This window comes from Rhinopithecus roxellana, chromosome 4, assembly GCF_007565055.1.
Source record: "Rhinopithecus roxellana isolate Shanxi Qingling chromosome 4, ASM756505v1, whole genome shotgun sequence".
Classification (NCBI taxonomy): Eukaryota; Metazoa; Chordata; class Mammalia; order Primates; family Cercopithecidae; genus Rhinopithecus; species Rhinopithecus roxellana.
The window spans coordinates 22751747-22779477 of record NC_044552.1 but is presented as its reverse complement, the minus strand read 5'-3'; the positions used below and the strand labels follow the sequence as shown (position 1 = coordinate 22779477).

The following is a 27731-nucleotide window of genomic DNA, read 5'->3' as shown; positions in this document are numbered from 1 at the left end:
TGGGGTGGGAAGAAGACAGTCCTTTTCTATACCTCCCAGACAACCTCCATTATTCCCTAAGGGAATCAGTGTTGTGTCTGTCTACTTTTTTTTTTTTTTTTTTTTGCCATGTAATTCTACAAACTCTCCCTTTTCTAGGCACCTGAACTCTGCCATCTTATCTCCTGGGGTGCAGTCATCCCATTCCTATGCCTCATACTTCCTCTACCCTGGTAGATTCTTTCAAGATCCTTGGGCTTTACTTTCCTCACATAACTCAGTTATTCTGCTTCTGGTTTACCATTTTATTCTGGAAATGGAGAGTCCCATCCAGGGGTGGACTTATGACACTACCGAAACTTAGGCTTCAAGGTTTCTCACCTACAGGGCCCTCTTCCTGTGCTCTAATAATATAGAGGGCTCGATGGATATGTGTTCATATGGTAATAGGCTTTTGTAAAAATTGCAGAAATAAGATTTTAACAGCAATTGCTTAAAGCCAATTGTATGTGTAATTTTTTTCTTAAAGATTCCCAGTTTTGTAATATTCAGGCACCACAGAACCAAGATCTGCCCCAAACTTAGCTACCGGCATTACTGTCTCAAATTCTGTTGTTCTATGAAAACTCGAAGAAGAAAATAAGTCCTGATCCCCAGACCCCCCTTGCTCTTATCCCCAGGCACCCTCCCCTCAGAAACGCAGGCTTCTGCCCTCCCTGGTCTTCAGCATGGACAGGTGTGGGAGGGGGCTGGGGATCAGGCCAGGGAAGCTGGGCGCCAGTGGTAACTCTTCTCTGATCCCCGTCTTTCCTGCTGCCAGTGAATCGAACGCCACACTCAGGTGAGATGAGAAACCCTTACCGCGTGCACTGCAATGCCCTCCCCTTCACTCTGCACCCTCCACCCCCTGAAATTCTGCCCTTGAGGCTACGGGGCGGGGCGTCGTCCGTTGTCACCTTCCCCAACCCACCCCAGTTTGCGGCCACCCCCTTCCCTCCCTACCTGTTTCCTGCCTCCAGTCCCGGTTTTCCGGGCTGCGGTCCCTCCGTGTCCCTGCTTGGCTACACTTCCCTGGGCTCCACCTCCTCCCAGACTGCCTCGCCGGTGTCAGGCAGAGCCCAGCAGAGGGCGGCAGGGTGCTGGGAGACCCTGAGCTTCCACCACGTCTTCCCTGTGGGGTTTCTTGCGACCTTCTCTGGAACCTTTTCCAGCCTGCTGCCTCCTAGGATTTCACCTAATGGACTTCCTCAGCCCGTCCCACCCATCCCAACCCTGGCCAGGCCTCTTGCGCTCTTCCCCACATCCTTTCCTTCTGTGGACCCCTTCCTTGTCTTTTCTCAATTCCATGTCCCGTCTCCCTTTCTCAGGTTTCTGTCTACCCCGCCCCAGGCTCCCTTCCACGATCCCACCACTCCCTCAAACCAGTCTCCCTTCCGCACCCAACTCGTTCCCTCCAAAACCGTTTCCTCTCCCCCCATACCCTCAGTGCTTCACTGTATCGACTCATACTCCCACTTCAGACCTCAGGCGCCAGCCCCGTTTCTCTCCCGTCCCACTCGCATCCTTCCCTTCCTACCTCTGGTTCCTCCGTGCTTCAGCCTCCCGCTGCTCCCTCCGCCCACCCCGCCCTCCTGGCACGCCCCGTCCCCATTTCTCCTCCCCTCGGGTCCCCTTAAGTGAGATCCCTCCCTTCCTCTTTCGTTCCTTTCCTCTTCGAGGTTGCATCCCCCCTCCTCTCCCCTTCCCTCCCCTCCCCGCCCCTCCGACTGTCGCTCCCACCAAGGCACTCGCTTCCCTCCCCGCCCCCTTCTTGCCTCCCCAGCTCCCGCCCGCCCCCCCACCCCCCGCTGCCGCGCGCCGTCCGTGACGTCAGAGCCCCCTCCCAGCCCCACATCTCCCTCCTCCTCCTCCTCCCCTCCGTCGGTCAGTCAGTCCGCGAGGAGAGTCCGCGGTGGCGGCGACGGTGGCGAGAGCCGCGGGGGCTGTAGGAAGCCAACCTTCCCTGCTTCTCCGGGGCCCTCGCCCCCTCCTCCCCACAAAACCAGGGATGGAGGCGCCTCCCCGGCACCCTCTCAGCAGCCCTCCCCGGGAAAAGTGTCCCCCCTGAGCTCCTTCCGCTCCCCAACAGCTACCCCTGCCCCCCACGCCATGGGGCCAGGGGCCCCTTTTCCGCGGGTGGGGTGGCCACTGCTGCTTCTGGTTGTGATGGCGGCAGGGGTGGCTCCGGTATGGGCCTCACACTCCCCCCATCTTCCGCGGCCTCACCCGCGGGTCCCCCCGCACCCCTCCTCAGAACGGCGCGCAGTGTACATCGGGGCACTGTTTCCCATGAGTGGGGGCTGGCCAGGGGGCCAGGCCTGCCAGCCCGCGGTGGAGATGGCGCTGGAGGACGTGAATAGCCGCAGGGACATCCTGCCGGACTATGAGCTCAAGCTCATCCACCACGACAGCAAGGTAGCCCTGGACATGGGGGTGGGTGGGAGGTGGGGGTTTGCGGGGCAGGGGGCCAGCCAGCTGCACGCGCCTCCATCTGTCTGAGTCGTCTCTGGGATTGCGAGGCAGACCCCTCCCTTGTGTGACTGGCAGGAGATGGGCTGGAGGTGCAGGAGCTCGGGGAGAGTCGCAGGGGCTGGAGGTCCAAGATGAGCGTCTAGGGGTTCAAGATGGTTAAGCATGCTGCAAGGCAGACCCTTCTGCCCCGCTGCGGGAGTCTCCCAGAAGTGTAGGGGTTTCCGGAAACTGGTGGTGGATTTAAGGTATTGGGAGACACTGATCCTCTGAGGGAGTAAACTAACCCTGGAATGGGTTGGGGGTGGAGGGAATGTCAGAGGTGGGTAGCTGGATTGGGGGTTTACATTTACCATGGTAACAAGGTAAAGTCTTGGCGTAGGTTGGAGCTGAAAGGAATAGAGACAGAATGAGGAAAATTTTGAGAGACTTGAGAGCTCTAGTTTATTTATCATAACAAACAGCAAGGTAGTGGTGAGCCCTACCTGACTCCTTCTCATCTCTCTATTTCCAACCCTGTTGAGCATTCCCAGACTGTGGGATAGATGGCATATGGAGACTGGGGAAGGCTAATGATCAAGAGGTGGGCAAAAGCACTGGGAAAATGATTTGGATTGGGGATCCACATGGGAGCCCCCACAATAGCATGGGGATGGAGAAGAGTCAGCATATAGGGAGAAGAGAACAGAAAAGAATGGCAGTGGGGGAGAGGGGCAAGGAGGTAGGGTGGGGATAATGAGAGATCTTGGGGCACCCTATGGAACTTGGGTCCTGACCTTATCTTCCCTTATAGCATTGTGGCCTCTAGGATGTGAGAAGGGAAATGGGATTTAGGGAATAGGGAGGTGAGTTGAGGGAGAGAGAAGGTAAGCAAATTTGTGTCCAGGGGTATTAGGGGATAGCTTATAATGAGGTTCCTTTCCCACCCCTGCCCTACATGAATAATTGGGGGTGCGGGAAAGGATGTGACACAGGGAAGGAGATTTAAGACCTCAAATTTATCTTTGCTGACATGGGGCCCCAGAGACTTAAGGAATTGGGTTAGGGTGAAATAGAGTACAGAAGGTGAGAATTTGGTGATCTTACCAAAGATCAACCTTGGGGTGATCCAAGGGTTTGTATTCATTCTTTAGAACGTCACTATACACCTAGAAATAGGTGTGTGTGTGTGATAGGTGTGTGAGGGGACAGAAGTGAGGTTGAAAGTAGGGTACTTGAGGAGAAGAGAGCACAAGAATTGTCAGGAGCTTGGAGAGAGAACTTCAAATCCCCTTTGACTGTTACTTTCTCATGGTTCTCAACCTTCAGTGTACATAAGAATCACCAGAGGAGTTTGTTAAAAATACAGATTTTAGCTCCTTGGTCAGGGATGAATCCCAAGTATTTATCTGTATTTTTACCAATAGGCATCCTGTCTTGGTGAATTCCTGAGCTGTAAGCTAACCCCAGAATGCCTATAGGAAGAGCAGGAGGGTACAGGAAAATAATTAGGTATTAGGGGATGGGAGGCAGGAAGAGAAATAGAGGATCAGATCTGGTAGAGGGTCAGACTCGGTCAGAGAGATCACTGGCTATGGGGAGTGAGTGTGAAGAAAATTACCGGGAGAGATGGGTGCAGGCTTTATGATAGGGGATCACAGGAGATAGGGGAGGCCTGGCTGTGAGCTCAAACTCATCCACCATGACAGGTGATTCCCTGGAGGTGGTGGGAAGCAGACGCGGGAACTGGGAGAAGGGAACTGGAGGAGAACATACCAGAGGCAGCAAGCGGGGCTGGATGGGAAGGCAGAGGAACCGGAATGTGTCAACTGGAATAAGTCGGTTTCCTGCCTGCAAATCCAGATCATTGCAAGAGCAAAGAGAGGGAGGAGAACTAAGGAAGTCTATTGGGGAGGGGGAGAGAATCTCGTGGTGGAGAGAATCTGCAGTGATGAACAGTGTGTGGAAGAGGGAAAGGGTTGCAAGAAAAGGTAGATAAGAAATCAGGAAACAAAATGGGGGGCATGCATTGCCCTGTTGATATGTATCTTATATGTTCTTGTATGTCCTCATTATTCCTATTAACCCTGTCTTTAGAGGAGAAGTGGAGGGGCACCGAGGGGCTGTAGGAGAAGCTGGGAGCAGGATCTGGAGTAATAAATGTGGGGAGAGTGCAGGAAGGTGGGTCCTGAGAATGGTAAAGATTTACAAAGTTGCCTTAGTGGGAGGCATAAAGAGAAAACCTTCCAATGTTGTTGAACACTGCCCTTGGCCAGGGTGAGGGTAGGGTGGGCAACAGAGTTCTCAGTGAGTGCTGGTTCTTCAGATTCCAACAGCTTCCCTTGTTTCCCCCTTCTCCAACTTCCCACCGTGTCCCAAATGTCAGGCCTCAGTGGGAGGTAAGCAGGCTCCAGAGTGCTTTCTTTATTTCCTTTCTACTTATCCTCTCCTCCCCGCAACATTTCACCTTCCTCAGTCCCCTGAGCCCCCTGTCTGTGTCCCCTCTGCCCTGGCTCCCCACTGGCTGCCATTTTGTCTTCACATGCACTGAGGTTCCAGCAGCTTCTGAAATGTCATATATCAGCAGGAAGGGAACAGGCAGTGGGAGACCCAAGGCTGGCTCTTCCTCCCCCATTTCCCCTCCTCCCAGGCTTCCTTTCTTCTCTGGCTTTCTGCTTGTTTACTTTCCCTAGCTCCAAGCCTCTCTTTAAGGCACCTCTCAAATTGTCTGGTTTCTTGAGAGTTCCATTCTATTCATTCTCTCTGTTCTTTCCTCATCCTACATTCTTCCCCACTTCCACCCCCCAGTGTCTTTTTTTCTAATGGACCTGTCAAATGTCAGGGCCCAGCAGGAGGGATGGATCACTGAGCGGGACCCCCTACTGGTCTTGTTCCTGTTCTCTCTTTACTTATCACTAGCTCTGAAAAGAGAAGAGGGAGGAAACAAAGGGAAGGTGGGGAGAAGGGGTTTGAAGAGGTGAGGAAGGGATTTTCATAATATGGCTTTGAGCAAGCTGCCTGAGGACATGGAAAGAGTTTACCATATTCCTACTGACTCTTTTCTACCCACTGGTGTTTGGATCATAGAAACATGGGGTAAAGGGCCTGGTGACAAAGGGAAGGGTCTGAGGGTGAGCTGAACGGAGGTAAGGTGATATGTTCATTAATACCAAAGGAGGGGTATGCAGGAGAGGTGATGGGTAAGGCTCCAGATGAAAGACAGAGAAGGAAGTTTAATGAAAGAGGAGAAAAAAGACTCTTGACAGGAAGAGATGCTAGAAAGGAGAAGAAAATGGTAATTAATGATGAAAGTGAGTAGTTGAGAAAGGAACTAGTTTGTTTGAGAAAGATAAGAGTAGGAATTGCAGACAGGGGAGGGGCCCCAGGAGAGCTTGCCCTCATCTCTTCTCTTGTCTTTCAGTGTGATCCAGGCCAGGCCACCAAGTACCTGTATGAGCTGCTCTACAACGACCCTATCAAGATCATCCTTATGCCTGGCTGCAGCTCTGTCTCCACGCTGGTGGCTGAGGCTGCTAGGATGTGGAACCTCATTGTGGTAAGTAGGGCTATGGGGGTCAAAAGATGGGGTCATTCCCTTTTGAGCTCTACTAAAGGGAAGATCGCGATTGCGGGTTTGTATTGAAAAGATTGCAGGGGACCTGCTTCTAAGATTCAGAGTCCTCTGCAGACCTGAGCTAGGCAGCTTCCTAGCAACAGTGGCCTGACAGTACTGCAGCTGACCTCCTTCTTCAGAAGGAATTGAAATTAGATCAGTGAAAGAGCATCCCGATTGTGAGGGGTGCGTGGGCCTTTGAGAATCACTTTTCCTTAGGCAGACCAGAGGTGGGGAGGTTTGGAGAGAGTAAAGTAGAGAAACTGAAAGACAGAAAGAGGGTTAAAGGAACTCTTAGCCACGCTTGGTGTCCTCAGTGAACAGACCCTGTTGCACTCACTCTCCCTGCCCCACAGCTTTCCTATGGCTCCAGCTCACCAGCCCTGTCAAATCGGCAGCGTTTCCCCACTTTCTTCCGAACGCACCCATCAGCCACACTCCACAACCCTACCCGCGTGAAACTCTTTGAAAAGTGGGGCTGGAAGAAGATTGCTACCATCCAGCAGACCACTGAGGTCTTCACTTCGGTGAGGAGGGGTTGGGCAAGGGGTAAAGGGACATAAGCTCTAATTCCAGCACAGGGAGATGTGATGCGAGATTCACTTTTAGAGGCGAGAGCTTGATTCTTCATTAAAAGAGAACACATTTCTTGAGGATTAAGTGCATGTTCTTTCTGTAGCCAGGGGAAAGAATGAGTTGAGTTTTTGGAATCCTCTCTGTCTTTATGATTTCATGATTTTTTTCCCCTGTTTAATGCCGTGTTCCCGACAGACAGACCCAGAATGACTCAGTTCTGTTAAAGTAGGTTCAATCCAAAGTGGAGGCAAGAGATGGGAGGGAAGATGAGATAGGAATCCAGGAAGGCAGCAGATTCCAGAGGCTCTCAAGGGGGGTGGTGGGTGGGTGCGAATGGGAACAGAGGGGATGGAGCCGGTGGATTACAGGGGAGAGAAGGAGAGGAGAAAGAGAAAGAGCGAGAGAGAGAGAGAGAGAGAGAGAGAGAGAGAGAGAGAGAGAGGAGAATGGGGGAGAGGAGAGAGAGGGGCAGACGGACAGCTGCATGGGTCTGGTAGTTGGCACTAAGAGAGAGAAGCCAACAGACAAGGAAAGGTTGAGTGGGGAGAGGGAGATTTGGGGAGGTAGAGAGGAAATACAGGCTCTACATCTGAAGAAGGCAGTCTGCTCCCTTCCTTTTGTTCTATTCTTTGGGTCTTCTATCCACTGTGTTCAGTGGCCCTTTAATCCTCCCCCACTTTCGCTCTGATTCAGACCATTCTTTGTCTGTCTGCCCACTTGCCTCTTGAGGTTGACATCATGCTGTCTGTCCTAGTCCTCGCCTTGTCTTTTCCTGGTTCCTCTATGTTTCTTTCCCCCATCTTTGCCTTCAGTGGTAGGAGTGGGTGAATGGAGTGGCTTCCCCCACACAGAGCCTCAGCAGGGGCTCATCATTCACCTTCCCACTTGGAAGCCATATCCTAAGACCAGACGCCTTCCTGAACTCCTCACTCCAGGGACAGAAGCTGTTGAAGGAAGGTTCAGAATGGCTGTGTCTTTGCTCTATCTGAGTACTGCTCTGAAATCCCCAGTTAACCTCTCTGGTCTTTATTCCCTCATGCACCTGTGTTTTTCCAACTTGTTTTTCATTCCCACCCAAGACTCTGGACGACCTGGAGGAACGAGTGAAGGAGGCTGGAATTGAGATTACTTTCCGCCAGAGTTTCTTCTCAGATCCGGCTGTGCCTGTCAAAAACCTGAAGGTCAGGTGGCTGGAAGTGATGGGCTCTGTTTACAGAGGGACCAAGCTGGGGGACAGGGGCTGGTTGGAGAGGAAAGCAAGGCGGGGGCAGGTTTTGATTCTCTGAGGCAATAGCATCTCCTGGGGAAGTTTAGCTCCATCTTCCAATTGACGTTTATCCACTATGCATTGAGCGTTACCGTGCACTAAGCACTTTGGGATGGGAAATCAAAGCTGCGAAGATGCCTGGCTTAGCCCCTCAGGCATTCCCAGATGTCCCTCAGGAGCTATTTCTCTCTCTGTTCTGTAGCGCCAGGATGCCCGAATCATCGTGGGACTTTTCTATGAGACTGAAGCCCGGAAAGTTTTTTGTGAGGTGGAGTTGGATCTGAAGAGGGAGGGGCACTGGGTGGGAATTCCCCTTGGTTTTCTTGTGGGGCCTCCTCTCGGCATCTGTGCCTGAGTTGATAGCATATGATCTGAGGTGACGATTCATAGGATGTCTCTGTTGTCTCTGACTGCATCCCTTGTCTGCACACACATGATGCTTTCTTCAGATCTCATTTTTCTACTGCTTTGTGTTTCCCGAGAAGCCTATGAATTCCATCTGTCCTGATAGACTGGAAAAGGCCACTCAGAAATACAGGGACTGGGGAGTAACTTAGAAGGAGGAATTGTCAGCCTTTCCTACCATCCCCAAGACTTGCAGATTTCTCTTTGTAGTTCTACTGCTCTTCCCTGGTTCCCAAGAGGCTAAATAGTGTCAAGTGAGATAAGACAAAAACAAACAAACGAGCAAACAAAAACCCAGCCATCCTCCTCTGTATTCAGGTGTACAAGGAGCGTCTCTTTGGGAAGAAGTACGTCTGGTTCCTCATTGGGTGGTATGCTGACAATTGGTTCAAGATCTACGACCCTTCTATCAACTGCACAGTGGATGAGATGACTGAGGCCGTGGAGGGCCACATCACCACTGAGATTGTCATGCTGAATCCTGCCAACACCCGCAGCATTTCCAACATGGTGAGAGTGTGGGGACTTGCAGGCTGGCACCTGGGAGGGTGGAGGGGACTGAGGGAGGCTTGCAGGGGAGAGGGTGCCAGGGAGAGGGTGTGGAATTTGGATATAAGGGAGAAGAGGGCGCTGTGCCCACCCTGGACTTGTCTGCATTATGTTTCCTGTGGATCCTACCTTTGCTCTGACTTCCTTGGGTAGGAGAGAGAGAGAGAAAAAAAAAGATAGAGTTGTATGTTCAGTGGGTTCCTAATGAGTGGAAGGGCTGTTACCATGGAGACGAGGAGCAGTTGGTGAGAAGTCAGAGGAGGAACCGGCGTTAATGATAATATGGATGCTGTATACGCAAGCACACCTTTACAGGAGCGCTGTGTCTGGGCAGGATTGCATTTTATTTTCTTGGTGATTTACGTTAGTACTTTAGAGTTGCTTAATATTCACTCATGATTGATATGCAATTAGCTTGGATCCTGTTGCTTTTTTTAATGATTCTTTTTTTAGAATTTTATATGGAGAAGGGGCTTTTGAAATCATTTAGCCCCAGACAGCTGGTTAATGACAGACTTGGAGCGAGCAGGCGCATTCTCTGATTTGGGAGGGCTGGGGCAGCCCTGCAGCTGAGGGGCAGAAGTGAGTGTGGGTGTAGGCGTAGGGGAAGAGGCTTCTTTACTGCTCAGCACTACATTGTAAAGAGTACGGGAATTTGGGATAAGCTCGATACGTCCACCTATGTGTCTGCTTATAGTACCAAGTGTGTACCTGCTTTGGAGAACATGCTAGGGGTGAGTTAATGGTTGTAAAGCCCCCAAATAGCTTGATTTAAAAAGTTTTACTAACAGTGGCATTTATGTGGCGCTTAGATTCATGATTTCAGGGATCCTAACAGCAATACTCTGATATGGACTTATTATTTACATTTTGTAGACCAGGAAAATGAGACTCAGAGTGGTTTAATGACTTGTCTCAGGTCATGCAGCTACTCAGCAGTCCAGCTGGAGTTGAATCCTAGTTAAATCTGACTCCAAACTGCTCTGCCTCATCACTTCCCATGGAAAACTATAAAGCCTGACTAAAAAGTTTGTACTTTTATCTGCTAACACTTTTTAGCTACTGGCAGTTTCTAAGCAAAGGAGAAATAAGATTTAGGAAGTTGACTCTGGTGGTGCGTTGTGATGAAAGATCTGCTGCCACATGGACTCTGGTCATGCACACTGTTTTGGGACATTCTAAGTGGACTCTATGTTTTAAGGTATGTTAGTTGAAAAATACAATGAAAAAATTTTGGAAGATCACTTTCCCGTAGAGTACCCAAGAGGTGAGTCATCCCTAAAACCTGGGAAAGTATTGGAATTGGCTACCAAAGCCAGAAAGGCTTGTTGGTGCCCTGAGCCCAGGACCTGCCGATCATTGATTCTGTCTTACAGCAGGGAGCTAGAGGAGGCTGACAGAAAACAGGGATTTGGCTGGGTCTGGTGGCTCACACCTGTAATCCCAGCATCTTGGGAAGCCAAGGCAGAAAGATCATTGGAGCCCAGGAGTTCAAGACCAGCCTGGGCAATATAGTGAGACCCCCAGCTCTAAACAAAAAGAGAGAGAGAGAGAACAGAGAGTTGGTTAGGAACATAGAGGGACACCTGAGCGTTGGGGCAGGAAGACTTGGAAGGTCCCTTTCTGGCTTTTTGTCTCTAGAGAAAGATAGAGTCCGTAGGGCTTCCAATGGGACCAGCCTAAAATGCCAATGGGGAAGCCAATATTTTCTGAAGAGGATAGAAGCAGTCTTAACAACAGCCTAGGGGCGGGAGAGATTATAGATGAATCAAACAGCACCAATAGAAGTGGATCAAAGTAAGGGTTGGACTTAGGGGGCCGGAGCCATGGAGACTTAGAAAAGAAGCACAGTTGCTTTTATTCCCTAAGGATGGCCTTACATTTAGATCAGTAGTTCTCAAACTTTAACGTTCATCAGAACCACCTGGAAAGGTAGTACACAGGTTACCAGGCCCTTCCCCTGGAAATTCTGATTCAGGAGATCTGGGCTAGGGCCTGAGAAATATTTCTAGTAAGTCCCTGGGGATGCTGATGCTACTGGTCTGGGGATCACACCTTGAGAACTGTTAGTTAGGGTAGTGGTTTTCAACCAGAGGCTACCCTATCTGGAGGCAGTTTTGGTTGTTACAGTTGAGGGTAGGGGATGGGGAGGGATACATGCTCCTGATATCTAATGTGTTGAAGCCAAAGATGATTCTAAACATCCTACAAAGCACAGTCCCTGACAACAAACAATTATCTTGCTCAAAATGTTAATAAATAGTGCAGAGAGTGAGAAACCTTAGTTTAGAGAAAACATCTTTAGGGGCCATATGTGGAAATGGAGAGTAGGTTAGGGTGGTTTTAGAGAAATGTAACTGTGGGATAGAGGGGAATGTGGGAGGTGGCATCCTGGAGATTAGATTTTGAGGAAATCCTGATTGGGGTAGAGATCCCATCAGACCTAGGACCAATACAAGCTAAAAAGCTACCTCAAGATACACATTCTAGCCCACTGTCAAGCATTCATTCTTGAGAGCCAGACGAGGATTTGCACTTGGCTGATTAACTAATTGCTATGGGTTGAGGGGTCTTTATTGTTCAGATTTCCTTAAGCTGCAGAGTAGAGTTTCTGTTTGACAATCTATAGCTGTATCTTTACTGACTCAAGGGGGAAGCATTCTACTCTTCTCTACTCTTGGGGTGGCAGGAGCAATGGTGCCCCCGGTGGTTAGGCGTGTTTGTGGTAGTGACCTGGCGTGAGCACAGAGTATGACGACCTGGGCAGGGGACCGCATCATGCTGAGCAGATTAATCCCTTTCCATCTGGGTGATTTTTTTTATGCTGTATTTACGTTGAACTGAAGATTGAATAGACCAATCTTTCAATTTGAAACTAAGGACTACTCAAAGTATTAGCCTAGCCGCTATTTGTGCAGATGCTCTTGGAGAGAGGTGGTCTCACGTACAGAGACTGTGTAGGGTGGCTGGTAAAAGTATGGATTAGCTCTGCTACTCACTAGCAGTATAATTTTTTTCAGGCAAGTTATATAACTCTTCTCTGCCTCAGTTTTCTTATCTCTAAAATGGGAATAATAACACCTCATTGGATTGTTTGAAGATTAAATAAGGTGATATAGGTTCCCTAGGAAAATGCTTGATACATACTAAGGACTGTAAATGTTAGCCATCATCATCATCATCCTGTGTAAGGAGGGTTTGATATCAATGAAACATTTCAACAAAAGAGTTAAGAGGACTCAGTGATTTGAAAGGGTCTAATGTGATTCCAAGGCTTCAGTCCCGTTTCCTGGGAACTGTTTGGGAGTAAGGAAAAATTGAGCTTCGTCTTGGATATTTTGATTTTGAAAGTATTCATCATCCATTTATAAATGCCTCAGAGTCAGTTAGAAATATGGACTTGAGGCCAGGCGCAGTGGCTCACGCCTATAATCCCAGCACTTTGGGAGGCCGACGCAGGTGGATCACAAGGTCAGGAGTTCAAGACCAGCCTGGCTAACATGGCGAAACCCTGTCTCTGCTAAAAATACACAAATCAGCTGGGTGTGGTGTTGCGTGCCTGTAATCCCAGCTACTCCGGAGGCTGAGGCACAAGAATCTCGTGAAACCAAGAGGTTGCAGTGAGCCAAGATCGCATCACTGCACTCCAGTCTGGCAACAGAGCAAGACTCCATCTCAAAAAAAAAAAAAAAAAAGAGAGAAAGAAAGAAGAAAACAAAGAAAAGAAATATGGACTTGAAATATTGAAATATTTGGCTGAAATTATAGAACTGAGTATCAGTAACAAAGATGAGGTTGAGAGTCAAGGAAATTCACATAGAAAAAATGTAACTTACTTTATACCCAGCATTTTTATACATGTTCTAATTTCATTCCACACTATTTTAGATAGTATTATTCTCATTTTAAAGCTGAATAACCAACTGGTGAGGTTTAATAACTTTTTTGAGATTTCATTGCAGGTAAAATGATTAGAATATGAATTCATCCCTTTATCTATCCAACAGACTTTTATTTTTATTTTTTTTTGAGATAGAGTATCCCTCTGTTGCCCAGGCAGGAGTGCAGTGGTGCAGTCACTGCAGCCTTGACCTCCTGGGCTCAAGCCATCCATCCACCTCAGCCCCTCCTAAGTAAGCTGGGATCACTGGCATATGCCACCAAGTCTGGCTAATTTTTTTTTTTTTTTTTTTTTCTTGAGATGGAGTTTTGCTCTGTTGCCTAGGCTGGAGTGCAATGGTGCGATCTCAGCTCACTGCAACCTCTGCCTCCTGGGTTCAAGCGATTCCCTGCCTCAGCCTTCTGAATAGCTGCGATTTTGGCACACATGCCCAGCTAATTTTTTTTGTATTTTTGGTAAAGATGGGGTTTCACCATGTTGGTCAGGTTGGTCTTGAACACCTAACCTCGTGATTCTCTCCTCGGCCTCCTGAAGTGCTGGGATTACAGGCGTGAGCCATTGCACCCAGCCAAGTCCGACTAATTTTTTTTTTTTTTGAGATGGAGTCTCGCTCTGTTGCCCAGGCTGGAGTGCGATTGGCATGATCTCCGCTTACTGCAACCTCTGATTTTTGAGTTCAAGCGATTCTCCTACCTCAGCCTCCCAAGTAGCTGGGATTACGGGAGCCCACCAACACACGCAGCTAATTTTTGTATTTTTAGTAGAGACGGGGTTTCACCAGGTTGGCCAGGCTCTCTGGAATTCCTGACCTCAGGTGATCCACCTGCCTTAGCCACCCAAAGTGCTGGGATTACAAGCATGAGCCACCGAGCCACTGTGCCCAGGCTGACTTGTTTTTTATAAAGCCTTTTTAAAATAAAAATTTTTCTTTTTCTTTTTTTTTTTTTTAAAGACAGAGCCTTGCTCTGTTGCTCAGGCTGGAGTGCGGTGGCATCATCTCAGCTCACTGTAACCTCCACTTCCCGAATTGAAGTGATTCTCTAGCCTCAGCCCTCAGCCTACTGAGTAGTTGGGACTACAAGTGCACACCACCATACCCAGCTAATTTTTTGTATTTTGGTAGAGATGGGGTTTCACCATGTTGCCCAGCTGGTCTTGAACTGCTGAGCTCAGGCAGTCTGCCCACCTCGGCCTCCCAAAGTGCTAGGATTATAGGCATGAGCCACTGTGCCTGGCTTTTTTTTTTTTTTAAAGCAGTTTTAGTTTCGCCAGGCGCAGTGGCTCAAGCCTGTGATCCCAGCACTTTGGGAGGCCGAGACGGGTGGATAACGAGGTCAGGAGATCGAGAGCATCCTGGCTAACACGGTGAAACCCTGTCTCTACTAAAAAAATACAAAAAAAAAAAAAAAAAAAACTAGCTGGGCGATGTGGGGGGCGCCTGTAGTCCCAGTTACTCCGGAGGCTGAGGCAGGAGAATGGCGTAAACCCGGGAGGTGGAGCTTACAGTGAGCTGATATCCGGCCACTGCACTCCAGCCTGGGCGACAGAGCGAGACTCCGTCTCAAAAAAAAAAGCAGTTTTAGTTTCACAGCAGAATTGAGATGAAGGTACAGAGACTTCCCATATACTCCCCACATGCGTAGCCTTCCACATTATCAACATCCTCCACTAGAGTGGTACGTTTGTTACAACTGATGAACCGACATTGATACATCATAATCACCCAAAGTCCATAGTTTACATTAGAGTTCACCCTTGGTGTTATATATTCTGTGGGTTTGGACAAATGTATAATGATGTGTATATGTACTGTTAAATACTTTACAGAGTATTTTCACTGGCCTTATCCAATGGACATTTATTGTGACTTCATTATGGTTGGGCACAGTGCTAGACGCTGATGATTAAGAAAGGGATGGGATTTGATCTTGTCCTCAAGGGTAGAACCCAGGCCCATTCTACCCTAGGGCAGAACCCAGGCATCTTCAAAGCCCAGGCTGCTTCAAATCCCAATGTAGTAGCCACTGCTCTACACTGCCTGTGCCCTTTGCATATCTCACTTCTCCATCTCTCTAGAAAGTTGGAGAAAAAGTGAGCAAGGCATGAGGAACAAAGTTATTTATTTATTCTTCATTCATCTATTTATTCTTTCATTAGTGTATGTGTTAATACATTCCAAACCCAAACAATTACTTGTATGGTCCCTTGTGTGTTACTTGTGGTTTCCCAAGAAGTAGTTGCTAAGCTTTTCCTTGTATGGTTTCTGTGAGGTAAGGAAGGAGTGATGTGATTTTCTCCAGTATGTAGAATGTAGTTCCAAGAGGTTAAATAATTTACCTACAGTTATTTAGCCAAACAAGGTTACTGCAAGGTATATGAAGTCCTGTCTCTTGACCCAGTTCATGAGAGAGTTAAAGCTAATTCTTTTTAGCTTTCTTGGAAAAAGAAGGTTGAGTGTTAGGAGGGGTGTGGGTAGGATTGAGTAATGGACTTCAAAAATGTGAAGGATATTTCTGTAGTTTTCAGTCTTCCGAAAGCCCTCTAAGAGGAAGTGAACTGAAAGCACACAAGAATGGCAAGAAGTTAGCACGCTGAAGAAAATTCCTCCTGGTTGGCAAGCAGAGTGAGAAGACTGTGCTATCACCTTTTCTAGAATCTTTCAGAATTGTAGGAGCTGTTAGATCCTGGGTTAAAACTCTATGAAGAAAGTCAGAAGGATCAGAGAACATCAATGTCACAACTCTTCATTGGAATATCCATCTCCCCCTTTACTCTAGCTCTACCTTCCATCCTTTGCCACTCATTATCCAGAGTGTTTATTTGTCAAACTTCTCTGTTTGCAGTTCTGAGCTAGCAACTATACACACTAAGACCGCTGGACACAGCTAATCCCTGCTCTAGTCTAGTAGCTTCCGATCTAAGGCAGACACATGGGTATAGTTAAAGATTTTGAATGTACATATGCCCAATCTGACAACAGTAACACAAACCATCCATTCAAGTAGAAGTGTTTGAGCCAGAGTTGGATTGCACCCCTTCCCCCACACCCACACACATTTCAGTTCTTTCCTTATGATTTTTTCCTCCCAAGACATCCCAGGAATTTGTGGAGAAACTAACCAAGCGACTGAAAAGACACCCTGAGGAGACAGGAGGTTTCCAGGAGGCACCGCTGGCCTATGATGCCATCTGGGCCTTGGCATTGGCCCTGAACAAGACATCTGGAGGAGGCGGCCATTCTGGCGTGCGCCTGGAGGACTTCAACTACAACAACCAGACCATTACCGACCAAATCTACCGGGCAATGAACTCCTCGTCCTTTGAGGGTGTCTCTGTGAGTTACAACAACTTCCTTTATACTCCCCTGTCTTCCCAATCTCAAGAGAGACTCCCGAGAAGCACCTTCTACAAACATGCATTCTCTGTTTTTCTTAGTTACTTCTTTGCAATAATCAGTCTCCAAACAGAGAAATAGGGATCTTCAAATTCGAAAAACCCATCAAAGACTGGAGGGAAAAAAAGGATGTATTCCTTTTTTTTTTTTTTTTTTTTTTTTTTTTTTTGAGACGGAGTCTTGCTCTGCTGCCCAGGCTGGAGTGCAGTGGCCGGCTCTCAGCTCACTGCAAGCTCCGCCTCCCGGGTTCACGCCATTCTCCTGTCTCAGCCTCCCGAGTAGCTGGGACTACAGGCGCCCGCCTCGTCGCCCGGCTAGTTTTTTGTATTTTTTAGTAGAGACGGGGTTTCACGGTATTAGCCAGGATGGTCTCGATCTCCTGACCTCGTGATCCGCCCGTCTCGGCCTTCCAAAGTGCTGGGATTACAGGCTTGAGCCACCGCGTCCGGCCTTGTATTCCATTTTTTTAAACCCCTCCCCTCATTTCTTTTCAAACTAGTCTGAGTATTCATGAGTCAGATGAGAATTGTAGGATTTTGAAAGACAAAACAGTCTGAAAGGTCATCTTCTTATTCCTTTTAAAATGAAAAGATTAGTTTCCAGAGAGATTTGCTGACTTGCTTAGGCCACACAACCAGAAGCCTGCTGGTGTTCTGTCTGGGGGTTTTTTCCCATTCAAATCTCATGAGTGAAGCTCCTTCTCCAAAGAATAATGTTTCTAAAATCTAGGGTATGGGCATCTGGGGTGTGTCCTATATGCAGGCAAATGCCATAAATAGCATTCATTCAGAGGCTCAATTACATCAAAAACAGAAGGATTTAAAGAGTCCCTGATGTTCTCTTTCACTCCTGCTTTTATCCCCTTTGCCTTCCTCCACATGTTTCTTCCCTCAGGGCCATGTGGTGTTTGATGCCAGTGGCTCTCGGATGGCATGGACGCTTATCGAGCAGCTGCAGGGTGAGTACTGGGGCAGGAGGGGACTGGACATGGGGGCCCGGCTGGGGCTGGGCTGGGATGCCACCTGGGGAAGAATATCACAGAATCACAAGATGGCCCTGGCACCTTCCCACTTCTGCCCTTTTCTTTTAACCCTGTTCATCAAGCTTGTAAATAATAATAATAAAAAGCTTAGCTACAAGAAGATTGATGTCTTTGAGTTGCACTGGTTTTGCTCTCGAAAAGAGGTGTGTAGGCTGGGTGTGGTGGCTCATCCCTGTAATCCCAGCACTTTTGGGAGGCCAAGGCGGGCAGATCATGAGGTCAGGAGTTTGAGACCAACCTGACCAACATGGTGAAACCCTGTCTCTACCAAAAATACAAAAAAAAAAAAAAAAAAAAAAAAAAAAAAAATTAGCTGGGTGTGGTGGTAGGCACTTGTAGTCCCAGCTACTTGGGAGACTGAGGCAGGAGAATCATTTGATCCCAGGAGGCAGAGGTTGCAGTGAGCCGAGATCATGCCACTGCACTCCAGCCTGGGTGACAGAGTGAGACTCTGTCTCAAAGAAAAAGGTAAAGAAAAGAGGCGTGTAAATTAAAAACAGCTACTCTCTTTCCCAGTGGCTTCCATTAATTTCACAAATTTCCCCTGGAGTGGCTTGGGTTGAGAGGTTGATGACCTGTCAGTTAGACTCAAGAAAGCTGAATCTAGGAGAACTGCTACATTTTTTTAAGGGAATCCACCAAATTTCCTTGATGTGTAAACTATCATTTCTAATTTATCTTCAGTGTGTATAGCTTGGCTTTTATAGATTGTATTTTCTTGAAACTTAGCACACTTAGGTATTTGCAGAACTTCTAGGAGTTAATTTTTCTGCTCCACCCGGCTCTCAGTCTTTTATGGCATGGCCAAGAGAGCTATTTCTTGGCCTCCTGTGAAAAGTTTCTTTCTTCCTTTCTCCCCACCTCCACATCCTCTCAGCTTCTCTTTGTATCCAGGACAAGAGGAAGTGGACTTCAGCCATGGTGAAAGGAGTGTGAGTTGGCTTTTGAAGGAAAAGTTATGGTAACGGAAACAGTTCTAGAACAGAAATCTTAGAAGTGACCAAATTTTACTCAATGGCGCTTTAAGAGGCAGATATAACTTATCCAAGGAATTAAAACCCAAGCCAACGGAAGAGAATGTTCTAAAATTAAAATGAAAGCCACTGGGAAAATAGAGCCTGCCCATCATGAGAGGAAGAATAAGCAGAAATATGTGTAAAGCTTTAGAAGCCAAAATCAAAGTGAGAGACATCTCACCGAGAGAGGTGTGAGGAATGGAATAGGTGGCAGACATGTTGTGGAGCCTCCTCACTGAAGACTTTTAAACATAGATATTCTTATTTATTTGAGTTGCCTTAGGAACCACCTTATATTGCTTTTAAGTCATGTTGCTGATTCAAGCAACTCGTAGGTCCTTCCAAGCATCCTTTAGGGCCTCAGGTGAAAATAAAATCAGATATAGCCATGCAAAGCTCTAGGAAAGTGGGAAGTTGAAAATGCCTAGGATCAGCTCTTTGGCTCCCTGTGGTCACTCCTTTTATTGTCGTCTGCTCAGGTGGCAGCTACAAGAAGATTGGCTACTATGACAGCACGAAGGATGATCTTTCCTGGTCCAAAACAGATAAGTGGATTGGTGAGTGGACCTTGTTTGTATTTTCCTTCAGCCCCTCTGGACAATCAAGGGAAAAAGTCATGCCTTTGAGTGAGGATGGAATGGTGGAGACTATTAGGTTGGTATGTGGCTGGCAGCTGGGCTAGGAGAAAGGGTTAAGTGAGAGTGAATACAACCCCTAAGGCGTGGGTAGGGGAGACTGGTGTATTTGGAGAGGGAATAGGCGGTGGTTATACTATTTTTAATAGTACATTGCTGGGGTAACTGGGGATTAGAGGCAGGGGGTGGGCAGAGGGCGGGAAATGGAAACTCCATTTGGGTTTCCCAGATGTCCTGGTGTCTTGATATATTTGAACCAGCTACTTCAAGCCCAGAGCTGTCTCTTTGTCTGTCTCTTTAGTTTAATGGTTGCTTAAACTATGGAGGAGGAGGGAAAACCTCATGTAATTGTCATCTTCCAAAATGTGCTTGTTATTTTTATATGCATTTTTAAAAATTTTCCTATTTTTATGTAATTTTAGAGGTACACGTGCAGTTGTGTTACATGAATATATTGCATAGTGGTGAAGTCTGGGCATTTAGTGCACCTGTCACCCAAATAGTGTACATTGTACCTAATAGGTAGCACTTCATCCCTCAAAATATACTTTTTAAAGAGGGAAAGTAAGCAGTTATTCTTTGTGTGTTTGGCCTAAATGATAGGACATAGGAGAGAATCTGAAGGGGGACAAAAGGAAGGACCTACTGATAAAAAAAAGGCTCCTTGAGAATGAAGGGGAGGCCCAGCCATTGAAGATGGCTGCCATCTGCCCTGCCCAGTGGAAATCTAGTCATTCCCAGCACTGCTGGAGTTTTGCCCTTTTTTTTTTTTTTTTTTTTTTTATAATTTGAATTTAGGACAGTGTTCTGAGTTGCTATAAATGCTGCATGGCCTAAATTATTCTTAAAAAAAATACTAAGCAAATTGAAATTAGATTTTTGGTGAACTCTGACAAATTTGAACCCGTAATAATAACTGGAAAACATCTTTGGGAATATCACCTTGCCAGGATTAAAATTTCAGATTAGTTTTCCTTCTTTTTTTTTTTTTTTTTTGTCTTAAGATTAGGTGTCCACACTAGATACTTCAAGGCCTTTTTAGCTTTATGATTCAATAATTGTCGTTTGAAACTTTGATTTGGGTTATAAGAGACTTTATAACATTTTTTAGTTATCCCCTTCTTTCTCTTCCCATTTTCCTTTGCTGTAAGAAAGACAGAAAAACTTAAAGAACAAACAAAAACAAAGACTACAACTTTGGTGACATGCCTCAGCATTTCCCAACCTGTGGACAGACCATTCACTCCATCTTCTCATCTCGTTTCTGGTTGCTTTCTAACGGCCCCAGTGGCACTGAGCATTCTGCCTGCAGTAACCTCTGTTCAGTGCAGTTAGGGCCTCACGTCCCCAGCCAATGACTGAAGTCTGTCAGCAATCTAGTTCTTTGCCCTTTTCTCCTATCCCGTCTTCATTCCTTTGTCCTCCTTCCCTTCTCTTTTCCCTTCCCCTCCTCCTCCCCTGTGCCATGCAGGAGGGTCCCCCCCAGCTGACCAGACCCTGGTCATCAAGACATTCCGCTTCCTGTCACAGAAACTCTTTATCTCCGTCTCGGTTCTCTCCAGCCTGGGCATTGTCCTAGCTGTTGTCTGTCTGTCCTTTAACATCTACAACTCACATGTCCGGTAAGTTTCTCTTCTGATGTTTTCCTTGTCTGCCTCTCTGAGATACTGATCATGTTCCTGGACAGGATGAGAATGAAACCTGTGTAACTCGCATGGCCATGTATCATGGAGTTGTTCATTCTGACTTGTTAAGAATGAAAACAGGCAAACCAGATATAACCCCCACTCCTACTTCAAAGTAGCTAACTGGAAGGAAAAAGAAAAGAAGAGATAAAAACAACCTTTGGGGCCAGGTCTCACAGTCTTGGACTCTACATAGATAGCCTGTATTCTAGTGGGAGCCTGTGCTTGGGAAGCCCTCTGCAACTCCATCTTCAGCCCCATGACTGCATTGCTTTGCCTCTCAAGACTCCACTGTCTTCTTCAATCCTGTCTTCCTTTAGCCCCTGGCCCTGAAATTAGGGTCATGCCGTTGCATGGTATTTGGAGAGCTCAGCCTCCCTGGAGAAGAGGGGTAATTATCTCTCCCTGTCACCCTCTCCACCTCTGCCCTAGTTATATCCAGAACTCACAGCCCAACCTGAACAACCTGACTGCTGTGGGCTGCTCACTGGCATTAGCTGCTGTCTTCCCCCTGGGGCTGGATGGTTACCACATTGGGAGGAACCAGTTCCCTTTCGTCTGCCAGGTGAGGAGGTGGTGGGCAAATTCCTCACAGAATGTGGCTCTCCCACCCGTCTCAGGAGCGCCTTCCATGATTTATGGTTCTCTGCCTTTCCTCCTCAGCTTTCCCTGACTCTTGTCCCTGTTCTTTCCTTCTAGCAGTCACCCCTCTGGTCTCTGTTTGGCTCTGTCCCTTCTTTTTGTGCCTGCAGGCCATTTTCATTCTGTAGTTCACTTGTCAGTTCCAAGGTTGCCATGGCAGGCCTTGCAGAGAAGAGGAGGGAGCCATTGAAGGCAAAGGAAGGGAATTTGCTCAAAGGTCTCCTGAACAATGGTTGCTTGTCTGTAGTATGGGGGCTGAGAATCAGAACTGTGGACTTCCCTTGGGAGCCTCTGTTGGGTTTGGAAGGATGGAAGCAGAGATCAAAACAGACAGCAGAGAGAGTTGGGGGGAAGGGACCACTGCCACACAGGGAGGAGGGGCTCTGGGACTGTTGGTACATGGAAAGTTCTAGCGCTGTGGGGAGAGGCCAGCTTCAACAGTGATAGCTGAGTGGTTCTCTGTTGCATTGGTGGAAACACCCACTCTTTCTCCTGATCTGCCTGCCTGTCCTTGCTCTCTCTTTTTCCTCTGCTCTGTGCTGTCCTGATCATACATCTGTGCACATGGCATTTCCATGCACATGCACATGCAGTTCATCAGGAATCCTCTGTTCCCAGTGAGGCCAGAGTGCAGCTGGAGAAGCAGACAATTAGCTGCAGTGCAGTAGGAGAGGTTCCAGAGTAGAGATCTGCACAGAGTGCTTTGGGGGCAAAGAAGGGAATGCAGCTCACTGTTGGCATGATTGGGTGGACCTCCGTGAAGAGGTGCGTTTGAATACTGAAGGACAAATAGGATTTTATCAGCTAGAGAAATAAAGGAAGGCTACTTCAGGGGCATAGGGAGCATCGTGTGGCTAGAAAATACTTGAAAGAGAGTAGATGAAGAGAAAGTGAGTAGTTCAGCGTGGCTGGAGCGTGGGGTAGATGCAGGGCTGGGAGATTAGCCTAGCTGGACAGGTGGGTGGGAGCATGTTGTGAAGGGTCTGTGTCACATCCAGAAGTGTTCAGGCTGTAACTTATAGATACCGGGGAGTGGGTGGAGGTTTTTGGCCACTAAAGCCAGGAGGTTTTAGCAAGATCACCTTGGTGGTGTGGAAGTAGAGGGTGGATGGGAGGAACTGTTCAAGGTGGGGAGACTGCCCTCTCCCTGCCACTCCCCATCCTGTTAACATTTTCCCATCCTCCCTGTGTCACCATGTGCTCCCTGCCCACACTCCCTTAGGGTTCTGCCCATCCTTACTGCAGTCCCTGCTACTACCCTACCCTATTCTGCCTGTGCCCTCTCTTCTTTTCTAGGCCCGCCTCTGGCTCCTGGGCCTGGGCTTTAGTCTGGGCTATGGCTCCATGTTCACCAAGATTTGGTGGGTCCACACGGTCTTCACAAAGAAGGAAGAAAAGAAGGAGTGGAGAAAGGTGAGTTGCTGCCCAATCCTTAGCCCCCTGATCCTTGGCTCCTGGGGCACAGAGCATTTTCGCCTGATGTGCCTGTTCTCCCCACATATTTATCCAGACTCTGGAACCCTGGAAGCTATATGCCACAGTGGGCCTGCTGGTGGGCATGGATGTCCTCACTCTCGCCATCTGGCAGATTGTGGACCCTTTGCATCGAACCATTGAGGTACCGCTGGAGAGGAGGTGCTGTGGTCGGGAGAATGAGCAGGGCTCAGTGGCCATCAGGGCCCAGGGGTTGTGTGTGGTCTCGAGGGATGAAGCTACTTGGTGAGAGTGCCTTCCTCATATCGGAAGCTCTTCCTTTCCTTCCTAGAAGGAGCCCCTCATAGGCCTCCAGATTCTGAAGAAAGAAAGATTCCTCCAGATAGCTGAAGAAAGGAAGGGGTGGGGATCTGGGAAGGGTGTGTAGAACTTCCAGGCATCAGGGAAAGTGGGGAACAAGCACCTGCAAGGGTTCAGGAAAACATTCTCAGGCCTGGAGTGAGATTTGGCATCCGCATTGAGGGTCTCATAGGAGAACAGCTGGAAGCCAGAGAAGCATTGAGGAGAGGAGGGGAGGCTGGCAACCATCTTTCTTGTGACCTTGTTTCTCCTCTAGACATTTGCCAAGGAGGAACCAAAGGAAGATATCGACGTCTCTATTCTGCCTCAGCTGGAGCATTGCAGCTCCAGGAAGATGAATACATGGCTTGGTGTGTGGGATGTGGGCAAAGGAGGGCAGGGATGCACAAAGGCAAGAGGGAAGGCAAGGGCAGAGGACTTGGAGGGAGAGGGGTCTTTGGAAGAGGAGGTAGAGAGCTTCTCAACCCAGTTTGAACACCCTACTCTTTGTTATTGCACTAATCTTTTCTGAGAATAGGGGAGAGTTGCTCTTTTGCTATGAGGAGCTTAGGGCCCAAAGCACGGATGAAGAACTTGTGTTTAGCAGAGGGACAAGTGAGGGTAATCCACCTCCAGACCCTGACATTATCTTCTAGATCCCCCTTGGCCTTATTAACATTGTTCGATTCATGGTCACAAATGGCAAACCTACCCTCTGCCTGGAAAACCACCTTCCCCCCTGGAGGGTAAGGGTGAGGCATGTGTGGCCCAGACTGGCCTATTTCTAGATATTCAGCAAGCTCTTGCCTGACTGACAGCAGCTCGCCACCATTGCCTTCCTGTGTGAATCCCATGAAAAAGTGACGAGGTCTGGGCAAGCTGGGTGGACATAGGGGGTGGGGGATACAGGGTGAAGTTTGCTAGGTCAGAGGGGCTGGATTGGAGAGGAGGGCCCCTTTTCCATTGCAGAGTAGGTGAAGGGCAGACAGGGGATGGGGATTGAGTGAGGAGCATGGTGGTCCTTGTGACTCTCTCCTGTCATTCTAGGCATTTTCTACGGTTACAAGGGACTGCTGCTGCTGCTGGGAATCTTCCTTGCTTATGAGACCAAGAGTGTGTCCACTGAGAAGATCAATGACCACCGGGCTGTAGGCATGGCTATCTACAATGTGGCCGTGAGCATTGACCCCCTGGCATTGACCCTGTGGGCTGACCACTGCAGCCTAGATGTGATGAACTAGGAAGAATCAATGCTAGATCTGGGATCGGTTGCTTAGGAGTCTTAAAAAGTTTGTTAATTCTTCAAGTTTACAAAGCGCTTTACAGTTTACTAAGCTCACTGTAGACATTGTATCATTAATCTTACAGCTACCCAATGAAGTAGATATTAGTATCCCCACTTTATAGGTGAGGAAACAGAAACACAGAGAAGTTAAATTGCTTGTCTGTGGTTGATGGACTGGACTCTGTTGACATTTCCTACCAGGGACCGACTCTGGAGGACCTGGAATGTGTGCATAGAGATCCTGGGAGTTCCTGCCTTGAGGGGAGTGGTCAACCAAGAGTGAAAACTGGTTTGGGACAGTTTGAGATTTTTCTCAATCTGTATTTCAGGATGATCCTGAATTTGGATCCTTTTCAAAGGGAAAGTTCACCAGGAAGCTGTCTGCATAGGCTCCCTCCCATGGGGAGTAAACTCTGGATCTTGTCTGAGCCTGCAGACCTGAGACTCCCTCAATGTGTCTTTCCCTCTAGGTCCTGTGCCTCATCACCGCTCCTGTCACCATGATTCTGTCCAGCCAGCAGGATGCAGCCTTTGCCTTTGCCTCTCTTGCCATAGTTTTCTCCTCCTATATTACTCTTGTTGTGCTCTTTGTGCCCAAGGTGAGGTTCTATTTTTTCTCTCACCCTCTTTAGTCCCATGTTCCCTCCCTCCCTCCTTCCTACAGTACTGAGTTCCTCTGCCCTTCCATTCACCCTCCTCTCACTCCTCCCCTTGTTTGGGCCCAAGTCTCTTATCAGCATTCTTTCCACCTCCAACTTTCCATCAGCCATTCACTAGTACAGTCTCTGCTGGGCCACCCCACACCCAAACATTTGCCCCCAGATGCGCAGGCTGATCACCCGAGGGGAATGGCAGTCGGAGGCGCAGGACACCATGAAGACAGGGTCATCGACCAACAACAACGAGGAGGAGAAGTCCCGGCTGTTGGAGAAGGAGAACCGCGAACTGGAAAAGATCATTGCTGAGGTGCGGGGGTGGGTGTCAGGGTGGGGTGTTGGAGTGGTGGGGTCCAAGAGGCTTGTGTCTTAGCTCGGGTTGTCTGAAGCCAAGCCTGAGGTACAGGGTTAGATGTTCTTGGTTCATGGAGGGAGGGTCCTAGGAGAACAACCTGTAAGGAGTGAGTGGAGCAGGATAGGGGAGGGGAAAGGGCTGAGCAAGATTCTGTCTCAGGCAAAATCCAGTGTTGGCCTGACAGGTGGAGGGGCTCTGGAGTGGGAGCTATGTGGTTGACTCAGCCTCCTTAAGGCAAGAGGATGGCTGTTGGCTGTGGGTGGCAACTGAAGAGAGGCAGCAGTGAGCCTCTAGTAGTCAACACTCACAGCAGCTGGGTGTCGCATGCAGCCCCAGCATAAAGGACCTGGGCAGGCGTTCACTGTGCCCCAGGCTGTCATTAGGGGCTGGTGCAGTGCCAAAGAGAGGGATGTTCCAACTGGGTTGACACAAATCTCTCTGATTTATTGGAAGCTCTGTGCACTGACTTTTCTCTCCTTCCGCACTTTTTCCTTTTGTTTTTAAATTCTCTCTTATTTCCCTGATCTCATTTTTTTATTGGTATCCCCATTATGTTCTCTGGCTTTTCTTGTTCTATTTTGATTTCTCCTTTTAATTTCTTCTGTCCACTTACCCTATGTCCTCCCCCCTACATTTTTCTGTGCCCTTCCTCTCTTTCCTTCCTCCCCACCCCTTCATCACCTCCTCTTCTCCTACTCTCCCAATTGTGCTTCTTCCTCCAGAAAGAGGAGCGTGTCTCTGAACTGCGCCATCAACTCCAGTCTCGGCAGCAGCTCCGCTCCCGGCGCCACCCGCCAACACCCCCAGACCCCTCTGGGGGCCTGCCCAGGGGACCCCCTGAGCCCCCCGACCGGCTTAGCTGTGATGGGAGTCGAGTGCATTTGCTTTATAAGTGAGGGCAGGGTGAGGGAGGACAGGCCAGTAGCGGGTGGGAAAGGGAGATAGGAAGGCCAGGGGACTCAGGAAGCAGGGGGTCCCCATCCCCAGCTGGGAAGAACATGCTATCCAATCTCATCTCTTGTAAATACATGTCCCCCTGTGAGTCCTGGGCTGATTTGGGTCTCTCATACCTCTGGGAAACAGACCTTTTTCTCTCTTACTGCTTCATGTAATTTTGTATCACCTCTTCACAATTTAGTTCGTACCTGGCTTGAAGCTGCTCACTGCTCACGCGCTGCCTCCTCAGCAGCCTCACTGCATCTTTCTCTTCCCATGCAACACCCTCTTCTAGTTACCACGGCAACCCCTGCAGCTCCTCTGCCTTTGTGCTCTGTTCCTGTCCAGCAGAGGTCTCCCCACAAGTGCTCTTTCCACCCCAAAGGGGCCTCTCCTTTTCTCCACTGTCATAATCTCTTTCCATCTTACTTGCCCTTCCACACTTTCTCACATTTGTCTCCCCCTGAATTTTGCTTCCTTTGGGGGCTCATTCTTTTCGCCAAGGCTCACATGCTCCTGCCTCTGCTCTTTGTGCACTCACGCTCAGCACACATGTATCCTCCCCTCTCCTGCGTGTGCCCACTGAACATGCTTGTGTGCACTGCGTTTTTCTCTCATGTTCAGTCACATGTGCTCTCAGGCACCCTGCATTCATAGCCACGTGTGCCCCACTCACGGTTATGGGTCTGCCCTTGAGCGTGTTTGGGTAGGCATGTGCAATTTGTCTAGCATGCTGAGTCATGTTTTCCTGTTTGCACACATCCATGTACTTTCCCTGTGTACCCTCCATGTACCTTGTGTACCTTCTTCCCTTAAATCATGGTATTCTTCTAACAGAGCCATATGCACCCTACCCTGCACATTGTTATGCACTTTTCCCCAATTCTTGTCTGGTGGGGCCATCCACACCCTCTCCTCATCGCAGAATCTCCATTTCTGCTCAGACTCCCCCCTTCTCCATTGCATTCATGTACCACCCTCAGTCTACACTCACAACCATCTTCTCCCAAGACTGCTCCCTTTTGTTTTGTGGGTTTTTTTTTTTTTTTTTTTTTGAGGGGAATTAAGGAAAAATAAGTGGGGGCAGGTTTGGAGAGCTGCTTCCAGTGGATAATTGATGAGAATCCTGACTAAAGGAAGGCAGCCTTGACTGTTGGGATAGACAGATGGACCTACGGGGCGGGAGGTGGCGTCCCTTTCACACTGTGGTGTCTCTTGGGGAAGGATCTCCCCGAATCTCAATAAACCAGTGAACAGTGTGGCTCGGCACCTTGCACTCTTCCTGTGAACAGAATGGGTTTCAATCCAAGAAGGAAGGCTCAGAGGACTCCAAGTTCATGAAAAGGCTTTGAAGCAGAGGGTGAAAAGAGGTGTTTTATTGATCCATTGAGGCCTTAGCAGAATAAAGCAGGACATGATTAAGTCTGAGATTAGTGAGTGAGGACACTACTGGTTTAAAGTGTGGGCTCTGGAGTCAGACTGCCAGGGCATCAGATCCAACCACATGCAAACATTTTCTTAGTCTCTATTCCCCG

At 48.4% G+C, this 27731-nt stretch overlaps 1 protein-coding gene across 2 annotated transcripts; it reads left to right on the top strand.

Moving 5' to 3' along the window:
- Positions 1–799: 799 nt before the first annotated feature.
- Positions 800–27457, top strand: GABBR1 (gamma-aminobutyric acid type B receptor subunit 1). Of its 2 annotated transcripts, XM_030928555.1 has the most exons (19): positions 800–820; positions 2273–2433; positions 5888–6022; positions 6436–6606; positions 7735–7836; positions 8125–8190; positions 8646–8837; positions 15869–16111; positions 17066–17129; positions 18709–18786; positions 20336–20486; positions 20982–21114; positions 22488–22604; positions 22702–22809; positions 23242–23335; positions 24012–24139; positions 24720–24848; positions 25072–25215; positions 25983–27457. In XM_030928555.1, exons 2-19 carry the CDS (start codon positions 2308–2310, stop codon positions 26154–26156), a joined length of 2355 nt encoding a protein of 784 aa, XP_030784415.1. In that variant the 5' UTR covers positions 800–820; positions 2273–2307; the 3' UTR covers positions 26157–27457. The 2 variants fall into 2 exon arrangements, with proteins under 2 accessions (XP_030784415.1, XP_030784416.1); XM_030928556.1 differs by lacking the exon at positions 800–820 and having other exon boundaries at positions 1758–2433.
- The last annotated feature ends 274 nt before the right edge of the window (positions 27458–27731 follow it).

Coding starts and splice junctions, on each gene's coding strand:
- GABBR1 (XM_030928556.1), top strand. CDS start 2,128: ATGGGGCCAGGGGCCCCTTTTCCGCGGGTGGGGTGGCCACTGCTGCTT. Junction 22,605..22,701: donor AAAAGAAGGAGTGGAGAAAG/GTGAGTTGCTGC, acceptor ATATTTATCCAG/ACTCTGGAACCCTGGAAGCT. Junction 24,849..25,071: donor TTGTGCTCTTTGTGCCCAAG/GTGAGGTTCTAT, acceptor ATTTGCCCCCAG/ATGCGCAGGCTGATCACCCG.